The sequence below is a fragment of the Amyelois transitella genome, chromosome 9, assembly GCF_032362555.1.
Source record: "Amyelois transitella isolate CPQ chromosome 9, ilAmyTran1.1, whole genome shotgun sequence".
NCBI lineage: Eukaryota > Metazoa > Arthropoda > Insecta > Lepidoptera > Pyralidae > Amyelois > Amyelois transitella.
The window spans coordinates 2,118,933-2,130,946 of record NC_083512.1 but is presented as its reverse complement, the minus strand read 5'-3'; the positions used below and the strand labels follow the sequence as shown (position 1 = coordinate 2,130,946).

General features: G+C 36.9%; 1 protein-coding gene across 2 annotated transcripts; it reads left to right on the top strand.

Annotated features, from left to right (window-relative positions):
* The first annotated feature begins 1,105 nt into the window (after positions 1–1,105).
* LOC106130347 (katanin p60 ATPase-containing subunit A1) lies at positions 1,106–11,854 on the top strand. 2 transcript variants are annotated; one of them, XM_013329169.2, is made up of 8 exons: positions 1,106–1,266; positions 5,648–5,871; positions 6,205–6,686; positions 8,111–8,290; positions 8,909–9,051; positions 9,997–10,106; positions 10,390–10,516; positions 11,058–11,854. In XM_013329169.2, exons 1-8 carry the CDS (start codon positions 1,106–1,108, stop codon positions 11,254–11,256), a joined length of 1,626 nt encoding a protein of 541 aa, XP_013184623.1. In that variant the 3' UTR covers positions 11,257–11,854. The 2 variants fall into 2 exon arrangements, with proteins under 2 accessions (XP_013184623.1, XP_060801821.1); XM_060945838.1 differs by lacking the exon at positions 1,106–1,266 and adding an exon at positions 4,896–5,245.
* The last annotated feature ends 160 nt before the right edge of the window (positions 11,855–12,014 follow it).

Below are 12,014 nucleotides of genomic sequence, written 5' to 3'. Positions count from 1 at the left end.
ATGTGGTATATGAAGTCATCTAGGTTGTGGAATGAGTTCATCATTAAGGTACATAAGTAAATTTATGATAATATTATGAAATGAAATATCCTTTACGTGAGTTTCAATTATATCATAATTTTGTAAGTATATTGGAGTTGGTTTTTCCTTTGGATAAAAATATAATCTTCTTCCTCCTGCTTTTAGTCCCGGTTGTATCCTCACCTCTCTGAGGAGCCCGGGGTATGCCTCTGATCATGGATCCTAGATTGGGTGAGTCAGGTTTTACACGAAGCAACTCCCATTTGACCTCCGCAACGTTTATCGGTAAACCTAACCCGTATTGGATAATAATTTAGTATATGTTCATATATCAGTTTACAAAATATATAAGAGCAAAGTTGTGGGCTTGCAAAAGACTCATTTGGTAGGAATGTAAAAAAGTTTTATAATTACTTTCTCTAATTCCACTCCGACGGAACCACACGGCCAAATTTAGAAGTACCATAACCACCTTATCATTCTACTAATAAAGAAACCCCGACACCTGTTTGTATAAGATTTAGGGCATCAATGAAATGGTAATGAGTCAGCTCCGGTCATCGGCCGGCGACGCGTCAGTTGGTCCGCCGGTCACGCAACGGGCGGGCGTAGCGCGCGTAGCTTATACTAGGCGTCGTAGACCCTCTACGAAGATTACTGCTACGAGATTTTTGTTGAAGTAATTTTGCAATTCGGTTGGATCTTTAGTTACCTAACTTGTATTCTTAGGAAGTTTAACTCGGTAGTTTTATAGAAGTGAACATAGAAATTGACCGGCGCGACACATTGATTTGTTAATGGGAATTTTTGCACGCAACTTTGAAATTATTCTGTTTACAATTTTTTGTTTCTTTTCTAACATTTTAACATTCTTTCTAAAATTTCAAATTACATTTTGAACTATTTATGTAGTATCATAGTATAGCTCATAGCAAAAACTGTTTCTCAGAGTTTTAAATAAAATATTCACACATTTTACGCCTTAATGATCATAACACAAGTAAAATTCAAACGTCGGTTTATCGGACATTTATGGACTTTCAACTTAAATCAGAAACTTTAACGTGTAATTTTAATGTGAATCATGACGAACGATGCGACCTCTGGTGCCGCCGAAGCCCAAGAAGCCAAGGGTTCCTGGCAGAGGAAGCCTAGCGATGCTGTCAAGATAGAGTTTGGGTTTGGAGTGCCACTCGGCGCGATGGGAGCCCACCCCGCCTTCCACTCGGCTTGGGATCTTGGATGGTAATTATTTATACATACATACATACATATGGTCACGTCTATATCCCTTGCGGGGTAGACAGAGCCAACAGTTTTGAAAAGACTGAATGGCTACGTTCAGTTATTTGGCTTAATGATAGAATTGAGATTCAAATAGTGACAGGTTGCTAGCCCATTGCCTAGAAAATAATCCCAAGTTTGTAAGTATATCCCTTAGTCGCCTTATACGACATCCATGGGCAAGAGATGGAGTGGTCCTATTCTTTTTTGTATTGGTGCCGGGAACCACACGGCACTTATTTATCTCCTTAAAAAAGGGCAACCTAGAGATCTGATGACATCAATAATGTGTGGTGGATTGACATCAATAATTTTGGTTTTAAGTAACAAACAAAAGAGTAGAAAAGTATAAACGAGACTTGGGTCGCAAAAATACCCATGCGGAAAAAAATGAGGGCCATACTTGCAAATTCATTATGAAGGTACGGATATATTAGAAGCTTCATATAGACTCTTCAGTAGCAGGGAACGTTTTTTGTTATGATGTGTTTTAGCCCTGTAAGAGTTGTTGTACCTGTGAGTAATTAATATTATGTGGAGAGAAAGTTAAAAAAACCCAGCAAGTTCTGTGTGGCTTACCAATAAAAAAAAGGTCACTCCATATTGTTCCCATAGATGTTGTAAAAGGCAACCAAGGGATAGGCTTATAAACTTGTCAAATCTAGATTGTAATATGTATGGATATAATATCGCACAGACTTATATCGATTTCCCAACACGAACCGAGCATAAACTTCATTCCCGGAACCAAAGGGTGCCAATTAAAAAATAGTATTTTCTTGAACACGATCGCGTGTACCAACGAGGTCAGCGAATTGCTCTGTGCTGGCAAGTCTGGATCCTTTGTGGTAAGGACGATATGGCGTGACCACGGATATTATATTGTTCTTATATTTGTGGGCGTGACATAGTTTTTATTGCAAGACAAACATGATAATCAAATTTTGACATACACGATTCGAGATTTGAAATTCGATTCGAGACACGTATTTCCTTTACGAGGTAGACATGAGGGGATAGACAACGGGGTATAGCCAACAATCTACATACTACATATTATCACGTAGGTCACCGTTTGCGGGGTAGACAGAGCCAACAGTCTTAAAAAGACCGAAAGGCCACGAACAGCTTTGATATTTAAATAGTGATAGGTTGATAGCCCATCGCGTACAAGAAGTATACCAAGTTTATTAGCCTATCCCTTAGTCGTCTTTTATGACAACCATGGGAAAGAGGAGGTCCTATTATTTAGTGGCAGGAACTACACGGCACAATCACAACAATCGCAAAAATATACATATATGGCTTATAAGCTTGATGGAACAGATATTCAAATGGTGTCAGGTTGCTAGCCCATCGCCGTAGAAGAATCCAAAGTTTATCAGCATTTCTCTTAATACTTCAAATGAAACGTTATTCAAGCGAGATCCATTAGAAATTCCCAGGCATGAGTAATTAAAAGTAACCCTAAAATTATGTGACTTTCTTCGTATGTATTCTAGCAGAAGGTTTATTAATCTCGCCCGTAATATTTTTACAATTTAACCAAACCAATAGGTTCAAGTTTTGTTTAGAATGTTATAGAAAATTATGTATCACAACAAGGGTTTTTCATGGCAGATGACGTATGCACGACACAAGTACAGACTAATGGATCAATGGAAATGTCTAGACTGATGAAATGCGTCCTAACTCAACGAACACAAAAAATAGAATAGAATAGATTTAGATATTTTCAAAATTAGAAACAAGGTATCATTATCTTATATAGGTATCTTATCTTATTGACATCACTTAAATCTAATTATAACTACTATCGCTTCCAAAGCGCATGTGTAGAAGAAGCGGTGGAACAAACTACACTGCAGCATTTTCACCGGACGTCAATTTACAAATATGGATCTCTTAAATCTAAATCGTGGACGAATGCACATTGTCTACATTAAAAAACACGAATGAATGGCTTATGTAATGGTTATGAGTACGTATGGATTACTTGTTCCTCCTGGCTTTAGTTCCGGTTGTATCCTCACTTCTCTGGAGAGGAGCTCATAATGCGCTTTTTGACCATGATCTTGGATTGGGTTTGTTAGGTTTTTTCCACGAAGTGACTTTCATCTTACCCATTGTAACCAATTGCATCTTACCCATATTTTGGATGTGCAGGATTCCTCACGATGTTTGTTCTAACCGTAAGAGTATCGGTTTGAATTCAATTTACTTTCACTAGCAATCCACGGGCTTCTAGCATTTATAGACATAAAATTTCCTCTGAAGTGACTAAAATAAAATTTAACAAAATTGACCGCTTTTTATATCTTTCTTAAAGTTTTAATCAGATGATGTTCCCGTGAATGGAACTGCCTCGTGATTTTTGGAAATATTAAAACTATATTTAGGTCTTACCTCTTAAAGTCATGTTCTTGAACAAATTGGATGATAAGATGTAATGAAACTAACTGTGCCGCCCACCCATCAATTTATTTTATTGAGACACTGTCCTTACCACGAATGTAGATAATGTTTGATGCACTTAACACAGTTTAGGGTAAGGTCAAATTAATTTATAAAGATCTTGTTATCTGGTAACGGAATTAAGATTCAAAGTAAAAGTGTGTCGGCGGTCAAACTGTTAAGGTGCCCGATTAAAATGTGTGATGCGCAAAAAGGCTCAGATTCAATTCCTACTTAGGCCATGTACTAATAACTCTTTAGTGAGTTATAATCATTACATAATTATTATATAGTCCCCCCATTTTTTCCGTCTGTATGTATGCGCTAATCTCAGAGAGTTATGGTCGGATTTTGTGCCTGTTTGAAATGTTGGAAAAAAAGTTTTTTAGGAAGGTTTATTATAAATCTAGGTCTAAGGTCTCTAGTTTGTTATAAACAAAAACATCCTCTTTGGTTTTTTTTTTAAAAAGGTTTATCATAAATGCTACCCGTGCAAAGCAGGGGCGGGTCACTAGTTTAGTATAAAGAAAAACACCTTTTTTTCACTCTCTTTTCAACAAAAGTATACAACCTGTCTACAGGCCACCAATGCACCGGGGTGGCTGACCTTAATGTTTACGCTGGAAGCAATGGGGGTAAACTTGACAGGCGGATGTGTGTCAGGGGGCAACGACTAGACAGTGAGGGTAACGACCTGACCTCCATTCAGTATGCAATACATCAAGATGAATTAATAAATATATACGGGACAGATTACACAGATTGAGTTAGCCTCGCAGTAAGTTCGAGACTTGTGTAACGAGATAATAAGTCACACGTTACAATATTTCATAATTAATACTTATATAAATAGTTCAGATTTTTTGGGACTGTTAGCTCTGTCTACCCCGTGGTGAAAACGTGATAGTAGTATGTATAAAGTCAAAAATGCTTTCCCAAATGTTTTACCTAATAACCCACTTAATGATTATAGTACAGCTAGCACCAAATAAGCATGTAGATAGATTAGGAACAAACCAACGCATTTCTAAACCTGAAAATGATTAACGAGGTTCACCAAAAGTAGACCAGTCAAGGGCCTCTAACAACATCACACGAAACCCCAACAATAAAAACATCACTCTTATTAACAACAACACAAGTTCTATATTTCTACACATAATTTTTACACGACCGTTTCAATAAATTTGTCAAGGGTTACGCACTAAAGCGGTCAGTTTCCGCAACAGTTGCCATAGCAACTCATTCAAAACAAAATTGTCAAATATCACAAAATTTTACACCGACACAAGTAATGACATACATTTTCAACAATAGCCCCTAAGAAATTATGCCCCGTATCATCTAACTCCATGTCGTTATAAGTAACCCATATGTTCCTGAGGTATGCTCGTAAAGAAGCTTTGAGAAGGATGGATTTTGGATTTGGAGATTTTCTGTACCCCAATGTGGGAGGGTTGAGGCAGTACTTTCAGGATCCATTCGGGTATGTTCTGATACTTCTGAAGTAAAAATAGAAAAGAATAGTAAACCTTTACTAGATATCGGTGTAGTTCCTTGAATCACAAGTTTTTAGAGCGATAATTGATAGGGTGTTTCATAAAACAGATTCATTGTAATGACTTCATTAATGGTAGTACCAGGAACAGCAAATTCCGTAGCCGACTTTTAATCCTATATAAATCTAATGAAATTTTATAATTTTAGTAATTTCAAACAATGAACTTGTGGGCTATGTTATGTGTAAATTAATACATACCTTCATAAAATGTCGCCTCTTTTTCAGATGGAAATACAAGATGAACTAATCGTTATTAAAATTTATAATCTTAAAATTGTAAAGACATTTTGTCTGACCAATTATTTATTCACATAATTTTACTTGCAGTCCATCATCTGGCTTCCACCAAATGGCTAGAATGATGGACCGGATGATGGTGGAGAGTTTACAGCCATTTGGTTTCGCTCGGATGTCGACCAGACGGAATGGAGACAATAATGAGCCTCCCAGGGACGGTCTGAGAACTGAGAGGAGCGATGCAAGAAGAGAAAGAGCCAAGAACCCTAATAACACACATTCGACAAATGGCACGAGACATCCGCCAACACAAGGTAATTTAAAAAGAAGTTGCTCTTATTCTGCGAGCAATCAATAAAACGAAATTTATATCGGAATTGCAACTAACGGAATGCAATTGTTAAGAATCTGTGTTGCTTGCTTATCGAGTGGTTTGTAGATTTTGCAAATTCAAAACTGCGAAGATGTCCAAAACAGCTTTCTCGTTATATTTATTTTATTAAGGAGATTGATTTAGAATCGGGCCTGTCGTGGATTTTCTAGTAAAGAGTTATCTTAAAAATTTTGATAAATCATCACCTTTAAAAACATAAATATGTTTTTTTCGGGATAAATTATAAAGAGATTTGTACTTATCTGTTTCACAGTTGTTAGACCAACTCCCGTTAACAATTTCCAAGAGACACCACTCGACCAAGCCAAACAGACAGATCCAACTACAGAGAAATGGGCGGGAACATTACGCCGTAGGGATCCCGACATCCAACCAGTTCTTCCATCCATCATCACCAGAAAGACATCATCCACAACATCAACAGTAGGCAGCGGCAGGAAATGTCGATCAGTAGAACGAATGCCCAGACATAGATCAAGAAATATAGTACCAATTAAACCTACAATGAGAAAAAATGATGTTCCAACAGAGGGGATCGATCTGACCATAGAGGAAAAGAACGAAAAGGTTTTTGATTCCACTGGATATGAGCTACATCTCGTCGAAACTCTGGAGAGGGATATTCTGCAGAAGAATCCAGATGTTCGCTGGAAGGATGTCGTGGGATTGGAAGATGCTAAAGCAGTTTTGCAGGAGGCAGTTGTTCTTCCGCTCGTAATGCCTGATTACTTCAAGGTAAGATTTGCTGATACACTTTTGTAGTTATATTTTTAGTTTAGTAAAGCTTTTATTTCTTTAATAAACCAATGTGATATTAATTCGACCGTTAACAATGGTTTTTTCAAATACTCCAAGTCAGCAGGGCTATAGTCGCAATGTTATTGACAAACAAAGATTTCTATGTCAAAGGTTACCTCGGACAGTAAAATAGTTGAACCGCAATAACATTCCAATATCGAAATTTCTAAAGGACGTGGGTTTTTTTAAAGTTAGTTTAGTTAGTAAGTTCGAAGTGAAAACGTTGCCGAAAACGTTGTGAGATATAACGTAAAAATATCATACTTATATCTTCCCCCATCTTTTTATCGTGATGGTATTGTCACCACTCTAATCCAGTTTCACTCGAGCTGATTACTTAGAATATAACTGCATATAATTTTGAAGATTTGAGCGCAATTATGTAACTAATCCTGACAATCAACTTTTCTACAATCTAGCATACAAATAATGATAAACCTCCGACGAAACGTGTTAGGTAACAAGGAATTTTCCCTTTTTATCTGACACTTTTTGTATCGGATAGGTCTAAGTTTATATCAGGATATACTCGTATAACATTGTCTGGCTAGTTTTGTAGACAAAGCCTGCAAGCGAGGCTACGCTGCTTGTAATTACGGAATGGTCTAGCCTACATTAAATTGGGCAATCGCGTGACGATACTATCGTTTCGTAATCTTAATGCTGTAATTCCACTTTTTCGAGTTGTTATTAAGGTGTTCATTTGCATAAGTTTCGCTATTAAATGTCGCACAATTGCTATGTGTGAGGTGTTGTTTCTTTCTTATATGTTTCGTACAGAGTTTATTTATTGCCAAGATGATTATATCTGTTAAACATACTGTCGATTATGAAAAATACTTTTTGGCTTTAAAAGCATAACAATCTTACACCGACAGTAAATAGTATTAACTTTTATTTGTTAAATAGAAAATCATAAAAAGACCAAGTTTTTGTAAAGCAGAAATTATTAGTTATTTGAATCTCTTCTCAGCATCATCTAAAAATATTTAATTTTGATACAACTTGTTTCATTGTTTTCCATTTGGGGTAGTTTATTTTTTACACTTAATCTATAAGACAATACGATCAAATATTCTAATTTCTAGTATAATAATTGCTATTATTTAATTTCAAAGGAGGGAAAGGTCGGAGTGGGAAGACCTAGACGAACGTATCTTGATCAAATTAAGGACGTCCTGGTAAAGGGTCAGGTGATCAGGTCAAAAGTACCCGAAACCACCGAGCTTGCATGAAGAGAGTTATGAATGTGGATGAAGCGAAGGAAGTATGCAGATATCGTGGCAAGTGGAATGAAGTAGTCTCTGCCTACCCCTCCGGGAAAGAGGCGTGATTTTATGTATGTATGTTTTTAATTTCAGGGAATTCGAAGACCCTGGAAAGGCGTATTGCTAACTGGTCCCCCGGGCACAGGGAAGACGCTGCTAGCCAGGGCCGTCGCCACAGAGTGTAGAACGACTTTCTTCAACGTTTCTTCAGCTACCCTCACGTCGAAATACAGGGGAGATTCCGAGAAGCTGGTCCGGTTACTGTTCGACATGGTTTGTTGCGAAGCATTGTTCATTGATATTATTTTGATTTTGAGATTCATGTATTTGACGTCCTTTGTGATGCAGCGGTTTTAATCATAATGTCCAATGATCACTTGATTGTGACGTCGGAAGTCCCGGGTTGAAATCTAAGGCAAGGGCATGATGAGAAACGAGCTTTTTTTTGATTGGCTTAGGTCTTTGATGTTTATTTTTATAATTATGTATTTTAAAGTATTGTTGATTTACTACCTAGTTACTCAATAGGTGTTACTTGAAATTTGTCCTGTACAAAAAAAAATTACAACATCAAGGTCATGTCACTTGAGACACAAAAATAAGGTATGGTGTGTGAAAAGTAAGATCCTTTCGATAAAATGAAAACGGGGATTTCCCTATATTGCTACAAGAGCGAAAAATACCGAGATCAGAGCAGTGGTTATACTTTTACCAGACCGACTGCAGTATGTTTGGGCTTAGACATTATGGATCAATTTTTCATTATTATCTTTAAGTAATATCGCGTTATTTCCAATGCTCAAGAAAGGCTCTATTGTTAAGTCGCAATCTTCAAATATTTATATCCCTCTCTAAAGGCCTTAACATTTATATGAATTGTCCAATTTTTAGGCTTCATTCTACGCCCCAAGCACGATATTCATCGACGAAGTGGATTCTCTATGTGCGATGAGAGGCGCCGACTCCGAACACGAGGCATCGCGGCGGTTCAAAGCGGAACTGCTCATACAGATGGATGGACTGGCAGCTGCTTTGTGAGTATCTGTTGTGAAGAATATATTATACTATATTCTAAGTATACTATATTCTTATATATATCTTATTCTAATTCTAATTCTATATTCTAATTATACTTAGAATATATTATATTCTAAGTATAATTTAATATTGTGAAGTTGACGTTGTTAAAGAAAATGCTGCAGTGCAGTTTGTGAATGAATGAATGAATGAATGAATGAATGAATGAATGTTACCGCTTCTTCTGCACTGACGCCTTGGAAGCGGCAGTAAACTTAGTTTTAAGTAATATATTTGACGTCAACCAAGTTGTTAAACCATACGACAATTATTAAGCGATATAATAATATCCTATAATTATGAATAAAAAATTTTGAATTTTTGAATTTGAATACAGTTACGGAAATAATCATACTCGTGTTTGTTCTGGTTGCTTTCGTCCCTATCTCAGAAGAAACTCTGATCCGTCTGTGATCACAGACCAGGAGTTAGTTAATTAAGTAATTACACGAAGCCTCGTGTCTGATATCTTAATATGAATCATACATACATACATATAATCACGTCTATATCCCTTGCGGGGTAGACAGAGCCAACAGTCCCGAGAAGACTGATAGGCTACGTTCAGCTATTTGGCTTTAAGATAGAATTGAGATTTAAATAGTGACAGGTTGCTAGTCCATCGCCTAAAAGAAGAATCCCAAGTTTATAAGCCTACCCCTCAGTCGCCTTTTACGACATCCATGGGAGCGAGATGGAGTGGTCCTATTCTTTTTCTATTGGTGCCGGGAACCACACGGCACGTGATATGAATCAATAAGTGTTAATTAGATTGAATATGTGACTGACTAGTTACCGGTCATAGACGGTCTGTCTTTATTGTGAAACCATTATTTATCTGGGCATGCGATTATGAATTATGTAAAAGTAATATTATTTATATCAAGGCATTTTGGTTCTAGTAATCAAGATAAGATCATCATGGTCTTAGCGGCGACTAATCATCCGTGGGACATTGACGAAGCGTTTAGGAGAAGATTCGAGAAGAGGATTTATATTGGTTTGCCGGACGGTAGTATTACCAATATTTTGAAATTAAATTATTTACAGTTAAACTTATAAAGTTTTATGTCAGTTCCTATTTAATGTCAATCTGTGAATCATGATGTGACGGGACGTATGAGGTGGAATTGAGCTTAGCAGAAACTGATTTTATATCACAATAGCAATAAAATTATTTTTCTTTATCATCTTCGCATATTCTCAGTAATAATTATATCTACTTTAACATTAATCAACTAATATTTTTTGTTGAAATTAATTTAAGTATATTTATCTACAATCTTTGTGTTCAGAGGGAATCCGGGAAAAGCTGCTCAAGCTATGTCTTCGTGAGGTGGTATTGGCCACTGATGTGGATCTGGTGGATTTGGCTTCCAAACTGGACGGCTACAGCGGTTCAGATATCTGTAATCTTTGCCGGTAAAATTTACTTACAAGATTTTGTTCGATGGAGTGAGAAATAATCCTAGCAAACGTTTTATTCGAGTAGGTAGGTGTTCACTGTTCTAAAAGAAACTGCCAGATCTGTTTTGATTTGATGAAATCAGTTTTGATATACTTAAAGTTTAACATTACCTAAATTATGGCCTGGATATTATTTCATCTTCTTCCTCCTGGCTTTAGTCCCGGTTACGAGTACATCCATATCTAGAGAAGAGCTCAACGTATGTCTTTGACCATGGATCCTGGATTGGACGAGTCAGGTTTTCTATACGAAGTGATGACTTCCATCTGACCTCCACAAGCTTTGCAGGGTATTGGATCGATCATGGTTACACATCCAGTTCTCTGAGTGTGCAAGTTTCCTTACCATGTTTTCCCTCACCTTAAGAGCTTCGGTTAGTAATAAAACTAATGTTTACAACTTCAAAAATAGCCATGGGTACTTAGCCGAAATAATATTTGAACCTGTGCCGGGATTTTATTTCATAAAGGCTATAATATCCATATAACGTTTCAGAGACGCATCAATGATGACGATGCGGCGGAAGATAGCCGGCAAAACTCCAGAGCAGATCCGTAAGCTAAAACGATCAGAATTGGAGGCACCAGTCACCAAGAGCGACCTTGAAGCAGCGGCGGAGAAGACCAGAAGGACTGTGACCCCAGCCGATGTTGCCCGATACACGAATTGGATGCAGAAACATGGCTGCTCCTAGCGACGAGCTAAAGCGCTTCGAGCGCTGTTGCGGAGGCTGCGAAACTCCCAATAAGCAACACCAGAAACTGCCGAAGATCATGGTTGATAAATGCGTTGGCACACGTAGCTTTAAAAAGCGCTCGAAAAGCAAAAGGAGGTAATTTAGGCACGAATTGGGCGGGTAGTTGAAAGAATTTTTGAAATTTGAAACGTTCTGGAATGTTCTGAAGAAGTTTGGTTTTCTTTAGAAGACTAGATTGCTGCTCCAAAGGTCCCCCAATTTGGCAAAAGGATTATGCGATTTCAGACAACTGTGATTTACATAAACAGTGTTTGAAGTAATATTTAGGTACCCGTGCATTTGATATGATTCGGTGATGGTGTTGCTATTTCGAAAGGACGAAACAAAAATTTTGGTGTACATTTTGTATTTAAATATTATATATTGAGTTTCGTAAGTTTTACTCTGTTTGTGTTAAATCCGCAACTGACAAGGTGAGATTGACCATGTTTATGTATTTTTAACATTAAATACTCCTTTTGGATAAGAAACTATATAAAGCCATAAAAGATACCTATAAGGTATCGTTTTATAGAATTAGCGTTACCTAAGAAATATAAAAGTACATAATATTTATTCATTTATTGTATTCATCAAAATTTTGGAAATTATTTCAAGTGTATGCTTCTCATATATATAGCGTTTAACTTTGTACTGATACATTATTAATATCGATAAAATAACTTATCATAGGTATATTTATTAAACGACTCTTG